At 34.2% G+C, this 20,561-nt stretch overlaps 1 protein-coding gene across 2 annotated transcripts in view; it reads right to left on the minus strand.

The window, feature by feature from the left end:
• Positions 1 to 20,561, minus strand: part of RICTOR (RPTOR independent companion of MTOR complex 2) — a 75,905-nt gene that overhangs the window by 29,082 nt on the left and 26,262 nt on the right. For both annotated transcript variants that reach the window (XM_008066520.2, XM_008066519.2), the window contains exons 6-14: positions 17,008 to 17,177; positions 14,248 to 14,315; positions 11,531 to 11,598; positions 7,614 to 7,696; positions 4,624 to 4,711; positions 4,010 to 4,100; positions 3,831 to 3,897; positions 3,632 to 3,712; positions 1,169 to 1,269 (exon numbers count right to left, since the gene is read on the minus strand). In XM_008066520.2, the coding sequence (XP_008064711.1) occupies positions 1,169 to 1,269; positions 3,632 to 3,712; positions 3,831 to 3,897; positions 4,010 to 4,100; positions 4,624 to 4,711; positions 7,614 to 7,696; positions 11,531 to 11,598; positions 14,248 to 14,315; positions 17,008 to 17,177 (817 nt within the window). The remainder of the gene's footprint in view (positions 1 to 1,168; positions 1,270 to 3,631; positions 3,713 to 3,830; positions 3,898 to 4,009; positions 4,101 to 4,623; positions 4,712 to 7,613; positions 7,697 to 11,530; positions 11,599 to 14,247; positions 14,316 to 17,007; positions 17,178 to 20,561) is intronic.

Below are 20,561 nucleotides of genomic sequence, written 5' to 3' on the forward strand. Positions count from 1 at the left end.
GTGGTATGTAAAAGTATGGCTTTTAATAATTTGGTAGCAAGTCTCACCTTCAGAACTTCTAGTAAACAGAATTTTAAAATTTTGTGCTGATTGACAAGTATTTACTCTATCAGTAAAGAGAGCTTACTGAACTAAAGAAAAAAACTATTCTAAGACAACTATTATTACTAAAATCTAAATCTAAATTCTTGATGAGTCCTGAAATTTGTGGCCATAATCTGACCCAGAATTAAGGTCTACCAGGTATTGGGAAAGTACATTTTTCTATCATGAAACTACTAACATGCAAACTGAAAGCCTATAGACAGGACTGAGATGGTCCCTAATGCCCTCAGTTTACAATACAACTTCAGTCTGTTAAACAGTGGTGTTTCAATTGACAGAATTAAAATTAATAGATTATTTGTACTTTTGTATTACTAAAGCTAACTAGACTTTTCAAAATGTGTTATAACTGTTAACAAAAATTCTAAGTTTTGAATTGCTTAAGAACTGCATTTCACTAACATCAAGCAAAAAAAATAAAGCAACAAAAGACATTACTGGCCTAGATATAATCTTCACCAAATTAAAAAAAAAATTCCCACTTGCATTTTCCAATTGAGCTCCTCCATCCCTGCCTTTTACATATTACATTTTATTATTAGCACTGCAATTCCAGCAGAGCTGCAGTGTATTGCTATACTTTTGTGTTAAACTCTGTTTGCCGTATCTCCTTCAGTATTAAGAGTTCAGCTTATTGCTATACAGGCCTGTAGTACGAATTACCAAATTCCACCATTTTTAATCACACATAAAGAAGAGTGTATTGGAAGTCTTTGTGCTTTGTTAGTCTAAAATAATTCATAGTCAGTTTTTTAAAAAATGAGCCTAAATTGCTGCTCAAAATTGCCTGAAAAACTCTCAACCAAAATTTTTAGCAATGTGCTAGCAAGTCTATGTCCTTGTCTAGAAACATGCAAAAAAAAAAAAAGATCTTACTTCACTCAGTCTAAAAAAACCCAAATTATTAAATATCTTTAGGACTAATAATTTTTCCTCCAGGAAATTTCCTCAAATAATTTCCAAGCACAGCCTATCTATCCTACTTTTTTAAAAAAGAAAACAATATACTCTAAGTGGATATTAATTACACCAAGCACAGCTTTGCTAAAGCTCTGATACTTACAATCTCTTCTCCTTGGGGATATCAAAGGATGCAGCCATATTCATTAGGGTTGGCAAGCAGTGCAAATGATGGCTATGTGAGTGAGGGAGAATTGTGTTTGCCTAAAATGAAACAACATTTTATATGAGTTTTTAAGAAATAGAAGTATTTCATGTTATAGATTATCTCCAAATATAAAGCTATATTCAAGACATACTCATAAAATTAACTTAATTATTTATTTTTCCAAATACCTACGTACTTATAATTTGTGTCTTACCTGCTTTCAACAAGGATAAAATATAAAGATACACATATTAGCCGAGAGTGGTGGCTCATGCCTGTAATCCCAGCACTTTGGGAGGCCAAGATGGGAAGACTACTTGAACCTAAGAGTTCAAGATAAGCCTAGGCAGCATATTGAGAGCCTTATCTCTATAAAAAAATTTTAAAAAGTAGCCAGGCATGGTGGCACAAGCCTGTAGTGTCAGCTACTTGGGAAGCTAAGAAGGACAGATTGCCTGAGCCCAGGAGTTCGAGACTGTGGTAAGCTGTGATTGTGCCACTGTATTCCATCCTGGGTGACAGTGAGACCCAGAACCCTGTCTCAAAAAAAATACACACAATATATTAATAAAACCAGTAATTTTCATACATTTATTATGATATTAAAGTATGACTTTAAAGTGGTACCTAATTAAACTCAATTTTTTTTTTTTGAGTTGGAGTCTCACTCTGCTGCCCAGACTGGAGTGCAGTGGCATGCTCCCAGTCACTGCAGCCTCGACTTACAGGGCTCCGGCGATCACTCCACCTCAGTCTTCCAAGTAACTGAAACTACAGGTGCACGTTACCACGCCCAGCTAATTTATTTATTTGTTTATTTTTATTGTAGAGACGAGGTCTCACCAAGATGCCCAGGGGGGGTCTCAGACCCGCAGGCTCAGGCAATCCACTCGCCTTGGCCTCCCAAAGTGCTGGGATTAGAGGCCGAACCACCAAGACTGGCCTAAACTTCAATTCTTAAGTAACCAAAAAGGATTATATGTCAAAACATTACAGGACTGAAACTAACATACGCTCAAAATGACATTTAAAATGTTAGATGCAACATTAATACTTTTAAGTTGACTTCTTAAGTTTTAAAAATCACCTTCTCAAGATAGGCTGGTTTCATATACCATAATCTTTCAAATAAGAAACTTATTAACTCTTGCTTTTCAAACAAAATCTTACCACCCAACCAGCTTTCTACCAATGAAGATAAGTAAATTAATTAAACGTGTAAGAATAATAAGCAACGATCTAATACTGCTATACTCATAACGTACAGTTTTTATATTTCAAAATAATTAAGAAATTCTGGTATATGGAGGGAAAGAGAAAAGATGATATTTATAAGAGATTCCTTCATATAAAGGCAAATAATTCTGGATATTGGTACTATTATAGGAAATGGTGTCTTAAGAATTAAAATACAAATAATCAGAGCTAAAAGCCTACAACACTACTTAATTCTTTCATAGACGAGCAGACAACAGAGCAAGTGGTGAAATAATCCCCTGATTAAAAAGACAATTAACATTAAAGGCTGTTTAAATGCTCTTTACCTCATTCATACAGCACAGCTACTATGTGGGGAGGAGTAGCGAAGGGGAGGAAGGGAGAGAATATGAAATAGAAAAAGCAAAACCAAAACAAACCTGCTAATAATAGCAAACCATAACATAACTTAAAAAGATTTGCCAAAGGGTCATTTATTCTTTAATGAGTTTAAAATGATTCTTCTTATTCCATATTTTACTAACTTGTAGGTGACCTAGAAACATGAATTTCTATCTTAAAAATTTCAGCACTCTCCCCAACTGATATGCTGGGATTAAAGAATGGTCAGATCACTTTCCTAGCTTCTAGTTCCCCAAAAGTTACTAGTTACTGTCAAAAAATCATGGTGGGAAAAAAAAAAATCCCACCCTCTGAACCTCAAACTACAAGTTTATAGAGAATACTATGACAACAAGACAACCTACAATTTTTGCACAAAGCTTTCTAAAATTCAAGCTAACTACCTTGTATTATTCCCATTCTTAGCAAACTGAAGTAGCATTTATAGTTTTGTAATTTCTTGCTTTTTAGGTAGTAAGTCTTTGTGAGATCAATTAAGATTTATATGATTAAAATATCAACATCAAAAACGAGTGTGAAAAATAACACTCAATATTTTGTATGTGCTACATGTATCTACATAGATATCTATGTATTGATAGATATAGCTACCTCAGTTGGTTTTATCTATGTATCAATATCTACATATAGATATCAGGATATAGGTACCAAAGACTTTTTGTAATGTAAAGATAAACATTCATAGAAAATGCAAAATTATTTTTTGAGATAATACAAAGCAACACTACTATAATAACCTGCTTTATAAATTCAAACATTGAAGTTATGAAACATATAATCAGAAGTTGCTAAACTTACCATATGTAAAAGCTCTCCTAAAAGAATGGTAGCTCTAACTGATATATGGTCATCACTGTTTGTTATCACTTCAACCAGACCCTTTGAAAATAAAAACAAAATATTATTGTTGCAAAATAATATATAAGCACATTTTTGTTCTAAAAGACTTTTGTTAAAGAAAAACAAAACGGAATACAATAAGGTTTATAAGTTTTACCTCTAAAAGCCCATTACGAATAAAAGCAGAGAGTATCAGTGCCAAATAATTATCCATGAGGTCAGGCCTGGAAATAAACACAGCACAGAACAATTTAAGCAGTGCTTCATATGTTATACAGTCTAACATGAAAATAGTAATTGTAAGAAACTTGAACCATTTTTATATTTAAATTCTACCTGGATCTGGCTCGATGAGGAAGAATAGTTTTTGCTTCAGCAGCTACAAAGCCATCGGAAAGCCTCCAAGTGTCTTGGAACCTCCCTGGATCTAAAATAGTTAAAATTATGTAGTGTAAAGAAGATTAGACAGAAATGCAACATTCTGGGTAAATGAAGAATCATTAGCTAGCCAGGTTATAAAGAAATTTTTTAAATGGTTAAAAACCATATACCCAAAAAGATATTCACAATAATTACGTAAATGTACACAGTTTTACCTTCATTTTAGGATTTAGGAGTCATCTGGCTAAAATAAACTGAAAATTCAATAATCTGAGAATTACACAGGTTTCGTACAGTCTCCTCTCTTTTCTTGTTGGCCTATCTTCCTATTAATTTCATTGCTCTTTGTAAGAGCTAGGGTGATACAAAAAAAATTAAAACTTTTCAGTCTTAGAAATTTATCTGACGTTTTATTTTTATATTAATTTCCTGTCATGATGATACACTAAGAAAAAAATGATGTTCAATATTTAGTTTAGTATTTCTCCTTTTAGGAATTTTGTCTCCATTAGATAAGTCACTTAAAAATTACAATATATGAATAAATACAAATGCACTTCAATACTTACCTACACTGAGTAGTGCCTCTATGAACTCGTCAGTCACAACAGGTAGAGGAAGACGAAAGATATCATAAAGCACTTCAAGTAGACCTCGCTAAAATAGCAAATATAGTTCATTTATTTTTATGAATTAAATATTTATTTAAATCAAAGATTTTTAAAGTGTCCTAGTCACAGAATTTTCTAAGTGACAAAAACAGAGCTATAGTCATGTACTGCATAGTGACATTTTAGTCAAATAATACACCACATACAGGGTCTGACAATTAAGATCGTGAACTTGCCACCATGTGGTTATGTTGGTAGCACTAGACAACTCAGTAAGGTTTCATAACCTTGGTATATCAGTGTCTCACAGCTGTGTGCATGTCAATATGTGGCAGTGTCTTGCTGAGTGTCATTCATTATTGTTTTAGCATGTTTTTGTGTGCCATCACGAGAATGCTGGAGCTTGAATTAGAGCAATGAACAAACATTAAATTTCTTGTTAAATTGGCAAGAATGGAAGTGAAATCAGGCACATGTTAGTCCAATTTTATGGGTAAAATGTCATGAAGCAGTGTAAAAATGGGTTAAACACTTTTCTGAGGGGAGAAAACGTCACTAATGAAGAGAGATCAGGATGGCCAGCAACAAGCAGAACTGACAAAAACGTTACAAAAATTCATCGAATTGTGCATCATAGCAGACCAAATAAACATCAACAGAGAAACAGTTACGAAAGTCTAACTGAAAATCTTGGCATAAGAAAGGTGTGTGCCAAAATAGTCCCGAGAGAGCTCTTGCATCATGACAGTGCACCAGCTCACACAGCCCTGTGTATGAGGGAGTTTTTAGCTAAAAACAAATAACTGATTTGGAACGCCCTTCCTACTCACTTGATCTGACCCTCAATGACATTTTTTTTGCCTGAAGATAAAGGAAATACTGAAAGGAAGACATTTTGATGACATTCAGGATATCAAGGGTAATATGATGATAGCTCTGATGGCCATTCCATAAAAAGAATTTCCAAATTGCTTTGACAGGTGGACTTGGCACTGGCATCGGTGTATAGCTTCCCAAGGGAAATACTTCGAAGGTGACCATAGTGATATACAGCAATTAGGTATGTAGCACTTTTTCTAGGATGAGTTCGTGAGCTTAACTGTCAGACCTCATACATGACAGTGGCCCCATAAGATAACAGAGTTGAGAAATGCCTTCACCTAGTGATGATGTAGCATTGCAGTTATAGCATGGAAGCACAAAGTATTACTTGTTTGTAGTGATGCTGGTATAAATAAAACTACTGCACTGTCAGTCATATAAAAGTAAAGCACATAAAATGATGAATAGTACACAATACTTGGCAATGATAATAAATGATTATGTTACCATACCATTCATCATTATTTCAGATTGTGCTACTTCTACTTTTAAAAAGTTGCCCGGGCATGGTGGCTCATGCCTGCACTCCAGGTTAGACAACAAGCAAGACCGTGTCATCAAAAAAAAAAAAGGTAACTGTAAAACAGTTTCAAGTAGATCCCTTAGGAAGCATTCCAGAAGAAGATGTTGTTTCCATAGGAGGTGACAGCTGCATGCACGTTACTGCCCTGAAGACCTTCCAGTGGAATGAGATGTGTAGGTGAAAGACAGTAATACTGAGGATCTGACCCTATGTATGCCTGAGCTAATGTGAGTGTCTGAGTCTTAGCTTTTAATTTAAAACATTTAAAAAGTAATTAAAATAAAAATTTTTTAGAAAGAAAAATCCTATAGAACAAGAATATAAAGAAAAAATATTTTTATACAGCTGTACAATGTGTCTGTGTTTTAAGCCAAGCATTATTACAAAAGACAAAAAGTTTTTAAAAAATTAACTTATAAAGTTAAATAGTTACAATAAGCTAAGGCTAATTTACTACAGAAGAAAACAGGTTTTAATACAATTACCACAGCCTAAATGTATAGTGTTTATAAAGTCCATAGCAGTGTTCAGTAATGCCCTGGCCCTTCACATTCACGCACCACTCACTCACTGTCTCACACAGAGCAACTTCTAGTCCTGCAAGCTCCATGCATGGTAAGTACTCTATTCAGGTATTGCATTTTTTTTTTTATCTTTTGCACTGTATCTTTACTGCACCTTTTCAATGCTTAAATACACAAATACCATTGTGTTAAAGTGCCTACAGTATTCAGCATGGTAATATGTTATATAGGTTTGTAGCCTAGAAGCAAGAGGCGACAACATATATCCTAGGTGGTAAGCTATACTATCCAGGTTTGTGTAAGTTCATTCTAGGATGTGATGAACTTTCATAAGACAATGAAATCACTTACTTAGTGATGAATTTCTTAGAACACATCTGCCATTAATTGATGTATGACTAAACAATATTTTTTAAAACGACTGGATTAGGTCTATATTAGAGATGGGATAACTACTGAATACTTACTACACATATCACTTAATTTGTTCAATAAATTACTTGAATAACTAATTCTTTTTTCCTTCAAATTCAATTTGTTTTAGTTGTATAATACAAATTCTTACATATCAATAATCCAGAAATACTAACAAACATAAAAATATTAATAAATTATAAATACATCTTAAAAAAACTCATATTTTTAAAATGTAAGTTAGAATCATAGATGCCTAAATACATCTACTTTTTGCTAAATGTACTTCTGAATTGCCCAAATCTTTTACAGTGAGTTGCCCTTCTGTATTTGCATTGTTTTCACGAATACAGCATAATTAAGGTCATATTTTCAACTCAACTATTGTTTCTAACAACAGTAGTATTTTCAATGATTCCTATTATCTTTAGGTTTTTCTAAGTAGTAAATATTTACTAATGTACTTTAAAAATGCTCTATGATACAGATTAACAACTAACATGGAAAAAGCATCACCTAAGATAACTTAATAACTTTCTTTTTACACAATTAATTCCCACTCTTAAACATCCAAGAATGAAACAATCGTAATAACTTTTACCTACCCTTATTTCCATATTTGGTATGCAAAGTACTCCAATGAGAGACTGGATCCCAGAGTTTCCAGGTTTACACAAATTAATAATACCTAATGAGTATAAAAAGAAAAAACAACCCTGACATGAATTCAAAAATATTTCTATAGCAATGTATACTACAAAATCTAATATTTTTTCTAAGCCAAATTATATTATTTTTCTATTTGGTTATCATAAGTGATATTATAAAAGTGAAATATATTTCAAGCATTCTCTGTATTTCCCTATTGATTAGAGATTATTAATAATTTCATCATTTAAATTCATTCTTTATTTTGTTTCATATCCAAAAAGTTCACAAGTCCAATAGCCTGACTCCTTGTTGGCTGATGAATGCTTCTCTGGGAGTAAGAACACGGAAGAGAACTAGGCAAGGGTCTATCTCTCTTCTTTAATGCTCTTTGCTTGGCATTTGTCTTTTAAAAGTTCAATTCCAAAATTCATTGAATGTACAGATGAGTATGAGCAATAGACTTCAAATAAATTATATGCTTCAAAATTTTTAAGTTATAGAACTAAGTCAAACCACATTAAAATCCTGTCACAAAAGAAGATATGTGAATAGCCAATAAACACACACAAAGTGCCCAGTATCATTATTTATCGGGAAAATGCAAACCACATTAATAACAGAATATTACATACTTACTCGAATGGTTAAAATTAAAGATTCACAGAACCAAATGCTGGCAAGGATGCAGAACAACTACAATTCACACGCATTGATAACAGGAGTATAAAATAGTCTAAGTATCTTGGAAAAAAGTCTGACAGTTTCTTATGAATCTAAACTAAACAAAACTCTACCCAATGACCCAGTAACTCCACTTAGGTATTAACCCAAAGAAATGAAAGCTAATGTCCACAGAAAGGCTTGTATAAGACTGCTCACAGGAGCTTTATTTAGTATAGCCAAAACTGGAAAAGGTCAAATGTTCACCAAATGGGAGGAAGAATTAAAAAAAAAAACCCTATGAAATATTCATTCAATGAAATACTGCTCATCAATAAAACAGAATACATTACTTATATAAACAACATAGGTGAAATCTCAAAATCACTAAGTGAAAGAAGTCTTACAGAAAAGTGTACATACAGTATGGTTCCACAAATATGAAGCTTCAGGACTGGCAAAACTAATCCATGATAAAATTAATCAAATAGTGGTTGCTTCTTAGGAATGTGGAGTCAGAAATTAACTTGAAAGGATTAGAAGAGAATTTTCTGGGGCTCCAATAATGTTCTATATATTGCAAAAAGTTTGAATAACACAGGCGTAAGCATTTATCAAAATACATCAAATGGTAGACTGAAGATTTGTGCATTTCACTATATCTATTTTACCTCAAACTTCTCCCTCAAAACAATCAAAGCTGGACCACAAACAAGTATCAAATTCTAATTAACAATATGCATGCTGAAGTGTTCAGGAGTGAAGAGAACTAGTGTCTGCCACATCTTTGAGACATATAGAGGGAATCGTGAATGCACAGAGGAATAAACAGTTGAACAGATATTTAATAAAGAAAATACTGTAAAATTTAGGTGGCAGAAGCATACAGGTGTCCATCGTACAAATGTTTTCAATTTTTTTGTATGTTTCAAATTTTTCATAAAATGTTAGAAAAAACATTTTGCAAAAGTGATATAGAACTCAAGTTCTCTGTTACTTCTAGCTAAGCACATATATTTATAAATAGTCTATATGTTCTCTTTTATTTAGGATCAAAATTTAAATTAAAATATAGTAAGTAGATTTGTTCAAATTATCAAAATCGTTTTTCTCAAATTTTGATGTTTGATAGAAGTTTGAGATATTGTAGATTAAGATATAGTCTATAGATCGTACTCTACTAATACAGAAAACAGGCTGTTGCAATTCATGAAGAAACTGTGTTCTAAAAAGTCATTTGTCAATCAGTTATTTGAAATCTGAAATACATTATATCACAGAAATAATATTACAAATACCCAAATTTATATATGTTATATATAATGCAGCAGAATCTAAATACTATTTAGAAAATGATGTAAGAAAAATGAGTTCAGAGTTCTAACTTCTAATGCTGATATTTCTCTTCTTACTTCAATAGGAGAATAGAAGACTCCCAACCTTCTAAGTTTCTAATAACGGATCAGTATATAAGGGCTCCAGGAGAAATTGAAGCACAAAAGAAGGAATGTTTAAGAGCAGTAAGGAAAGAGACTGGCAGAGATTAGAAATACAGTGACAGGGAGAACAGAATCTGGAACAGGAAGAATGAGGGGATAGTAGCTAAGCTGTAATGATGGTTAAAGTAGGACAGACTTACTTTTTTTTTTGGTAAGATAGACACTGCTCTAATAACAAGGAAGCTGAGAGATGATAAAGGAAGATGATTGTAATTACAGAAAACAAAGTTATACTGAATCTTGGAGTAAGGACAGTGATGGTTCAGTTTAGCAGGAAGACTGAGTTGGTTTCTATGTTGAAAGAGTATGGGGGGGGCTGGTGAAGTATTAAAAAAAGATGTGTGGCTGTCCATGAACATAAGGAAAACAGGTAGTAATGAGGTATAGCAAGGCAGATGTTTTACCAAGGTGCTTAGAGTAGGGGCTGCCAGTCTCTGGGTCACAGATTCATATTGGTCTGTGGCCTGTTAGGAACCAGGTCACACAGCAGGAGGTAAGCAGCAGGGGAGCATGCAAAGCTTCATCTATGTTTACAGCTGCTTCCCATTGCTCGCGTTAAGGTCTGAGCTCCACCTTCCAACAGATCAGCTGCAGCATTAGATTCTCACAGGAGAGCAAACCCTATTGAGAACTGCGCAAGCAAGGGATCTAGGTTGGCACCTCTTATGAGAATCTAATACTTGATCTGAGGTGAAGCTGAGGCAGTTATGCTAGTGCCGGAGAGCAGTTGCAAATGCAAATTAACGTTAGCAGTGAGGTTTGACTGCACAGAGACCATAATAAATCAACTGCTTACAGACACATATCAAAACTCTAGTAATGAGTGGCAAGTGAGTTGATGAACTTCAGTTGTACAGCTCCATCTGGTGGCAGGCTTAAGTCAAAATCACGTATTTTAGTCAGCTAGAGGCCCACCAATTATTTTATTTACCACTCTGCCTGCACTTCTTTTTTTTCTATGGTGAGTTGTATAATTATTTCATTATATATTACAATGTAATAATAAGAGAAGTAAAGTGTATAATAAATGTTACGCACTTGAATCATCTCAAAACCATCCCCCTGCCCTCACCCCAGTCCATGGAAAAATTGTCTTCCACAAAACTGGTCCCTGATGCCAAAAAGTTGGGGACCATTGGCTTAGAGGATGGCCCTGTATACCCTGGGTAGGGGCCAAGTCTATGGCAGGAGTAAACATTTGTATGGAAACAGTATTTGAAAGTTAGGGTAACCCAGGTACACAGAAATGTTTAGGTAAGTTTCCTTATTCTGCTTATTGCTACGTTCCTTTCTGTGCTGTTCCTTCACAATTATTCTACAAAGTCAAGGAAGAAGGTAATCATTAATATAAAATAACACATTTAGTGTGGTATTATTTTAAGAACAATATTTGCTTTTTATTTTCATGAAAAGACAAAATCCCTATTCTCAAGAAATGAGGGCCTAGTAATGGCCTATCTTGCTTATTTATTATTTATGACATTACTACACTACACTTTTAAGTAACGAACTTTAATACTAGTTGTCTACTATTGACTATTACAAATTTTCTCCATTATATTTTAATAGTTTTGTACAAATTCCTTTGGTTCTAATAATAACATATGAAGTAAGACTAGACTGACATCTAAATTAGATGCTGCAATAATCATTTAACATTTGAAAAAACGTCAAGTTTTTCATCTCAGATGTTATAAAGAAATGTAACCTACCTGCCCATGACCGGAATGTTGCTATGATTCCCATTTTACTGGCTAGAAACCGTGCTTCTCTGTCTTCTCTTTTGGGAAGGGAGGGAGGATCAAAGAAATAAAATGTTAAAATTAAGTTTTTCCTGCTACCATATTATAATGAAGGCTATCATTAGTTAATGTTTAAATAGTTAGACGTTAAATTAAAACAAGATGCTAAAAAGAAAAAACAAGGACCAGATCTACCCCAAAGCAAATTACCCAACTATAAACTGACCTCCAATTTAAAATTCACAGTACGTTTAAAATAAGTTAAAAATTTGCTTTTCTATTCAGTTCCATGTTCTCGGCTCTTTCTGAATACTATCCTTAGATGAGCTTTAATTAACCATTAGTAAGTCTACTTAATAAACATCGTGGCACAAGACTGTCCCTTAGCAAAGAAAATTACCACATAAACCTCTTAATTTTACCACAGGTACTCTCTTTACTTCAAAATCCTTGCTCTGAACCTTTTTGAGTATTTCCACCAAGTTTAACATCCTATATAGTCACTGAAATGTCATTCAATAACTACACATTAACACAGCCACCTACTTTCTTCCTTGCCAATTATATATCCAAATGTTTGATTGTCCCTTTCTATATAGTTATGACAGTTAAGCAATACAACTATTTATATTTGTTAAGCATTTTTTATGGTTGACTTAAAGCCAGGTTCAATACTTAAAAGCAATCTTGTAACTATTTATTTATGCTACCCCACCACCATCTGTTCTTTTGTTGACTGTTCATTTTTTTCCTGTGCCATCTTTTTTTCTTTCCTCGTTAAATTCCTAATGGTTGTGAGCATAGAGAAATTCAGAGAACTGGGAACAACAACAACAACAACAAGAGTAGAAGAAATAAAGAGCAATGACAGAAAATCAAATCAGATGGTAGTGAGCAATCAGACAGACTACAAAAAAGGAATGAAAAGTTCAAAGAAAAAGACTAAGTTCTGTAACACCAATCAAAATGATAATATAACAGAAAATACAGTGGAGGGGGTAGAAGAAGGGAAAATCAGACAATGCTCCTTCTTTTAAAAACTATTGGTGACATATTGATTGCCTGGTAACACGTTTCTAACCTATTTGTTAAACTTACAATATTTTTTTGATCACCCATTTCCCTGTTCCAAATGTACCCTCATTTATAAGCCTCCCATCTATCTGCTCATACTTCAGAAACTTAAATAGAATACAGAACCAAACAGGAAAGAAAGAATTTTGGTGGAATATCCCCATCCCCTCCAACTCTAAACATTATCTGGGTTCATCTCTTGGTTTATCATGGTATGCAGAATTCTAAAACTGGCTCTGCCCCAAGATTCCCTGCTCTCTGGATTCTGTGAATATGAGCTATCACTGCATGACTGTGACTACGATTATGTTATATGGTCTAGTAGAGCGTAAGATGGGAGGATCACATAGCAGGCTTCCAATCTAATTAGAGAGCTTTCTCTAGCTGGTGGCAAAAGAGAAAGTCAGAGTCAGAGATTCAAAGCTCTACAAGGATTGTTGGCTTTGCAGAGAGAGGAGGACATGTGCCAAGAAATGTGAAAGCTTCTAGAAGGTGAAAATAGGCCCCAGCTGACAGCCGGTAAGGAAAAAGGGACATCAAGTTGTACACAGTAAGAAACTGAATTTTGTCAACCCTAATGAGTTTAGCAGATTATTCACCAGAGCCTCCTAGCGAGCTGAGACAGACTTCTGACCTACCAGACTGTGAGCTAATGAACGGGTGTTGTTTTGAGCACTATTGTTTGTAGCTAATTGTTGAGCAACAGAAAACTCATATACTCAACATTAATAAAGAGAATTTCATATTTCATAAGAAGCCAAGAAACGGGCTTAAGAATTCCAACTCATGACTAAAGCAAGCAGAAATAATTTTGAGAAGTCTTAAACAGAAGACATCTATTTTTATTTATTAGCTTGGGTCACGTATATTAGGGATGATAATTAGTTCACAGTGATAGATATAACTGGAGAAAAATGAAAAACAATAAAAACATTTCCCTGCTTGACAATGTTCCAAAACTTAGTAAGGGATTTTAAAATATATACTATCTGTCACAATAAGTATATCTGCAAACCAACAACTCTGCTGAAAAAATACCTCATAGCATATTTAATGGAATTGCACCATCTGCAAAAATCTTCAGTGCATTATTTGATCTCTAAATCGCTTTAATTATAAAGTTATCTCTGAATACCTAGTGAACCTTTCTCTCCAAAAAGACTGACTATACCTTCTTATTTCTAGAAAACAGTACTCTACCCACAATCATCTTCCAATTAAACTTATTCCCCAAATTCTACATATTATATCATTCTGCTAACTTAATTTGCAAAGGCAATTGTTCATTCTATTCCCTGTTTCATTCTTTTAGTCTCTTACCATAATTATGCTAAAAAACAAATAGAAAAACAAAGATCTAGGTTTCTACTGGAGTCTAGCTCATATTTTTTTAAATTAAGAAAAATAATCTTTAAATTTTCCAAAGCTTTAAATTGCTTAAAACACAGTAAATTATGAGAGAAATGCAACATAATTCCAAAAGAAAGACATTTACTTAACTCACATTTCCCTGGCTCTACATGTAAGCAAGCAGGCAAGTCTAAAAGTCTTAATATTAAAATGCAAGTCCTCCTCCCCACCCTCCCAAAATAATAGGGACCAATGGTACTTACTTGAGCTGTCCTTCAGCTGTATCTGGACTGTGTCTGTAGTGAAAATCAGTATAGGGTGCTAAAATTCGCTAATTAAAAAAAAAAGTCTTTATTATAAAATGCATTCTTCCTTTTAACAAGCTAAAATTAATTATCTTTCATTAGGTTTACTGCTTCAGACACTCATTTCTTCAAACTCACCATCAAGGAATATGTTGGGTAGTTTTTTTTTAAATGTACCAACTAAAGTTTAAATAGAGGCAAAACATATATCTAAACAGTGCACAAATCATGAATGTATAGTTTGATGAATTTTCTCAAACTAAGCACATTCGTGTAACAAACAAAAGATAAAATATTACCAGTATTCTCAAACCCCTATATCTCTTTGTAGTCATGATCACACCTATCTCAAGATAACCACTGTGACTTCTACCACTATGAATCAGTTCTGCCTGTTTTTTCAAAGTTATTTAGCAGTTTCACTTTATAAATTACATTCTTTTTTTAGTTGCTGGCATAAAGAAAATCCAAGTTATTTCTGTATATTGCTCTTGCATTCAACGACCTTGCTAAACTCACTCATTACTTTAGAATTTTGTCATTTTTTTCATTGAAAAGAAAATATTTTAAGAGATGGGATCTCACTCTACTGCCTAAGCTGTAGCACAATCATAGCCCACTGCAACCTCAAACTCCTGGGCTCATGTGAGCGTCCTGCCTTAGTCTTCCAAGTAGCTGGGATTATAGGTTACTTGAGAATCTCTTTATCTCATTAATAACCCTCTCAGTTTGCCTACAACATTACTGTGGACCTGAATTTCAATTCTAAATATAATTTAAAGTATAAGAGATTAATAATAATTGCTTTTAACTGCCATTTTGAAAAATATTTAGTCATCTATTACCTTTTCTGGTGCTTTCCATTCCTTTCTACACTGTTTATCATAGATCATTTTCCTTTTAGCTAAGTATTCCCCTTTAGCCTTTCTTTCTTTTTGCCTGTCTCTTTTTTGAGACATGGTTTCACTCTGTGGCCCACAATGGAGTACAGTGGGATGATCACAGCTTACTACAGCCTCAAATTCCTGTGTCCAATCGATCCTTCTGCCTCAGTCTCCCGAGTAGCTCTGACTACAGGCCTGTACCACCGCATCTGGCTAATTTATATTTATTTTTTGTAAAGACAGAGTCTTGCTACATTGCCTAGGCTGGTTGAACTCCTGACCTCAAGCAATTCTCCTACCTTGGCGTCCCCAAGTACTGGAATTACAAGCGTAAGCCACCGTACTATGCCTCTGTCTCTTTTTAAACAACAAAAAATAGGTCAGGCATGGTGGCTTACACTGTGATCCCATCACTTTGAGAGGCTGAAACAGGAGGATTGCTTGAACCCAGGAGTTTAAGACCAGACTGGGCAACATGACAAGACCTTGTTTCTATAAAAAAACAAAAAAATTAGCCAGGCATGGTGGTACGTGCCTGTAGTTCCAATTACTCTGAAGCCTGAGGAGGGAGGATCCTTTCAACCCAGGATTTCAGCTGCAATTTTTTTACTTGGTAAAGAAAAAACTTAAAGCTTAATTATATTATACAATATTTACAATGCCAGTTTATTACCATAGAATTCTTATGAATAACATGTGAAGTCGTTTATTAATAAGACTACTATATTTACATTTGTTAATGTATAGGTTAATGTCAATTTTATAATCTGTAGTATTTTAAAAAATAGTCCTAATAAAAACAGAACATTTAAGAAAAGTTTCATAAAATGTTCTGGAAAAACAAATTAGCAGACAAATCTTTTATACCTTGCATATAACTTCATATCTAAATACAAGCATATCCTTGATTTAAATTTACGCCAAATACTACTTCAGGGGACAACAGTGTAATACAATCACACAAATAAATGGTAAGAATACAGTGCATGAGCCGGGCTTCGTGGCTCAGCCTGTAATTCCACGCCTTTGGGAGGCTGAGGTGAGTGAATTGCCTGAGCCCACGGGTTCGAGACCCGCCTGGGCAACTTGGCAAGACTACATCTCTACAATAAATTAAAAAATAAGCCGGGCGTGGTAGCTCACGCCTATAGTTCCAGCTACTTGGAAGGCTGAGGCGGAAGGATCGCCGGAGCCCAGCAGGTCGAGGCTGCAGTGGCCGGAAGCAGCCACTGCACTCCAGTCTGGGCGACAGAGTGAGACTCCAACTCAAAAAAAAAAAAAAAAAAGAATACAGCGCATGGTAATTCTGTTCCAACTGCCACCACATACTTTCTTATAGAGAATATTACTTTAAACTAACTATAATAAACACTATGTGGATTAGTAAAAAAAAATTAAACATGTATATTTTGAAAATATGTATATACTTTCTTTCCAGTAGACAGAACTAATTCCTAACAAACTGCTTTCAAGTTCAGACAACTTTAGCATGGTTTAAAAATAAAGTGAACAACTAGCAGGAGGTATTCATAGACAATTTATGTACTAAAGTTCTTAAAAACAAATGGATTTCTTAAATAAGAAAATATGTTATGTATCCTTATTTGTACTCTAATTTGCTTAGCAAACTTTTCATAGATAATACAAAAATAAGCGTTACTTTGCACAGTGATGAAATATTCTTAAGAATAATATTGTCAATCCCATTCAAACTTAATAAGTTATAAAATATTGCTGGGAATAAACTAGTCTTGGTTAATTTAGATTTGATAATTAATGTTGTACTGCAGCTTTAAAATTTAAAACATCAAGGAGTATGCATTAAAGTTCCTACCTCTAATTCTACATCAGCTCGCACATACTGTCGGGTCTTTGGATGATTAAGAAGGTGCAAAATTGTAGTAATTAGGGCCTCATTTATTCGACTTAATTGGCAGTCAATCACATTTTTCAAGATAGTGTTTAGTCCACCTCGAAGGGCCACCACTTCTGGATTCTGAAGTGCTAAAATAAAACAGAAGAACTTAACAAATTATATTGGGGGTAATTATAAAAAGTAATTAATCTGGGCTTTACTTAAAAATGTAATTCCATTTCTGACTGGAAAAATTTTCTAATCATTGACATTTACACGGACAAGCTGGTAAAAGGTATTTAATAAGAATAACAATGTACTTTCCCAAAATCTGATTTTTAAAATGTCTTTGAACTGTCTTTTCAGATCCTTTATCCATATTTTACTGGATGTTTTTTTTCTTTCCTATTAACTGCAAGGAGTTCTTTATAAAGTGGGGATATTAGTCCTTTATCTGATTCAAATGTTTTATTTCATTTAGATCTTGCTTAAAATGGTATATTTCATTACTCTATCTTTGTTTTTGTTAAAAACACAGACATACATTCTTTAATAACTTTAAGCTCAAAAATTTCTCTCTACTCCCAAAACTAAGGATTTCTTTGTATGTGTGCTCAAATACTTATGTGTTTTAAGGGTTCATGAGTTACATCTCAGTTTTCAATCTGTCAGAAAGCTGAGTTTTGTGAAGATAATATACTCATTTTTTTTCCCCTAAAGTTTAATTGACTATCCTAGTGTGCTTCCCAAACTGATTTTTATACTTTATCATATACTAAAGTTTTCGGTATATTAGGGTTAGTAACCCTTGATTCTTTTTCAATTTTTTCTCTCTTAATAACCAAATATATTTATATATACACATATATATGGAAAAATATTTTCTTCCTCCTCTATTATTTTTCAAAAATATTTTTCTAGTTGGTTCTTTACTTTTTACTCCTCCTCCAATGCACAGACAACTATTATTCTCATTTCTACCCTTATAGATTAGTTGTGCCTTCTTGAGAACCAATGAGACACGTCATACACATTCCTTACAAAATTTATTTGTTGCATATAGTTTGTTTTCTACTTTAAAATAGTATCACTTTTTCTTTTCTTTTTTTTATTTTGTGTTGGAGTCTCACTCTGTTGCCCAAGCTGGAGTGCAATGGCACATTCACGGTCACCCCAGTGACGACCTGCTGGGCTCAGGAGATCCTTCTGCCTCAGCCTTCCAAGTAGTTGGAACTACAGGCATGCGCTGCCATGCCCAGCTAATTTTTTATTTATTTATTATAGAAACGAAGTCTCACCAAGTTGCTCAGGCTGGTCTCAAACCCCTGAGCTCAGGCAATCCTCTCAGCTTGGCATCCCAAAGTGCTGGTATTACAGGCTTGAGCCACCACACCCAGCCAGTATCACTTTTTCTATTACAATTACTAATTACTGTGGAAACACAAATCTATGAAATCTGTGTTTTCATATGATTCTATAGTCTAAAATTAAGCTCTGTTTTTCACTTGATTCAGTTTTCTACATATAGGATATTGTCTACAAAGTAATACTATCTCTTTTCCAATATATGAACTTTTATTTTTCTGAGTTGGAGTCTCACTCTGTGGAACAGGCCGGAGTGCAGTGGCACACTCATGGCCACCTCAGCATCAACCTACTGGGCTCCGGCAATCCTTCACCTCAACCTTCCAAGTAGCTGGAACTACAGGCGCATGCTAACATGCCCGGCTAATTTTTTATTTTATTGTAGAGACGAGGGCTTGCCAAGTTGCCCAGGCTAGTCTCGAATGCGGGGGCTCAGGCAATCCACTCATCTCAGTCTCACAAAGTGTTGGCATTACAGGCTGAGCCACCAAGTCTGGCCAATATATGAACTTCTTATTTAGCCTGACTAATAATCTGGCTAAAAGTCTTAAAACAATGCTAATTAATAGCTAAAAGGATGTAGAAATCCACCATTAAGAATAGCATCGGCCAGGCACTGCGGTCAGGCCTGTAACCCTAGCACTTTGGGAGGCTGAGGTGAGGGGACTGCCTAAGCCCACAGATTTGAGAACAGCCTCGGCAACTTGGTGAGACCTCATCTCTACAATTTAAAAAAAGAAAAAGAAAAAGTTAGCCAGGCATGGTAGCATAAGTAGTTCCGGCTACTTGGAAGGCTGAGGCGGAAGGCTGATCCCAGCAGGTCGACTCTGGGGTGGCTGTGAGTGTGTCATTCATTGCACTAGCCTGGGTGAAGAAGTGAGACTCCAACTCAAAAAGAAAAAAAACAAAAGAATAGAAAAGCATCACTGCTGGGTGCGGTTGCTCATTCCTGTAATCCCAGCACTTTGGGAGGCGGAGGCAAGAGAATTGCCTAAGGCCAAGGGTTTAAGATCAGCCTGGGCAACTTGGCAAATTGTTTGTACTATAAATCAAAATATTAATTGGGTGTGGTGGTGCACACCTGTAGTTCCAGCTACTTAGAAGGCTAAGGCAGAAAGATTGCCTGAGCCTAGCAGGTCGAAGCTGTGGTAGCTATGATCATGCCACTGAAACCTAGCATGGACAAAAGGAAAGTGTAAGACTCAAAAAAAAAAAAGAACAGTATCCTATTGATTTGTGTTAAATATAAATATTCTAGAACGTTAACAAAGTAGTGTCCTAATTATTTTATCTTTGTATCTGTGTATATGTACATAAAATGCTAGCTGCATAAAAATAAACTGGTAGGTTTCTATCCTTTTAATGCTCTAAATCAGATTATACTACATAAGAATTACCTGTTCCTTGCTAAAACACAAAAAAAAACTACCTGGATGAGCCTTTTTGAAAGCAATTATTATTTCATCGATGTTTTCAAATACTTCTACAGTTTCTGATCTATCATGTTTTGTAATTTATAACTGGAAATTAAAATTTATCCTGAAAATCCATTCATTTTTCCAAGTTTCCAAATAAAAAGCCTTATAAATAAAAAATTCTATTATGTTATTTTTCTCATTTCTTTATTTCTTATTTTGACCTTCTGAATATTTCAGGCATTTGTATATTTCATTGTTTTCTTCTTTTAATTAACATAATTTAGAATAAATAATGCATAATGTATCTTGTTCTTTTATTATTGCTTTCCTCTTGCTTACCAAGAAATTTTTTTTTCCAGTTTCTTGAGTTGCACTGATTCATTCACTTACTTTTTGCTTAATTATAAAAGCATTTCTTTCCAAGCATCTCACACATTGGTACACAATTTTTATTATTTTCTAAATTTTCATAATCACATTTCTGACTTTGTCTCTGAATTAACAGATATTGTGGACAGTATCTGAAAATCCTCAATGGTACGGTTTGCTTCTTTTTTTGTTTCTTTTACTTAAATTTTTATCATTTATTATCTCAAGAGGCAATGTGATCCATACCATTCCTACCTTAGGTAGTGGGGAAAAAAACTCATTTTTTTTGTCATCTAAAATTATAGTTTTCTGAAAATATGTGAGGATTAACTTTAACAATATGTTGATCAGCCATGAATTTGAGAATTACAGTCAACAGGG

This window comes from Carlito syrichta, unplaced genomic scaffold, assembly GCF_000164805.1.
Source record: "Carlito syrichta isolate Samal-C Ts95f unplaced genomic scaffold, Tarsius_syrichta-2.0.1 Scaffold308993, whole genome shotgun sequence".
In the NCBI taxonomy this organism is placed as follows: domain Eukaryota; kingdom Metazoa; phylum Chordata; class Mammalia; order Primates; family Tarsiidae; genus Carlito; species Carlito syrichta.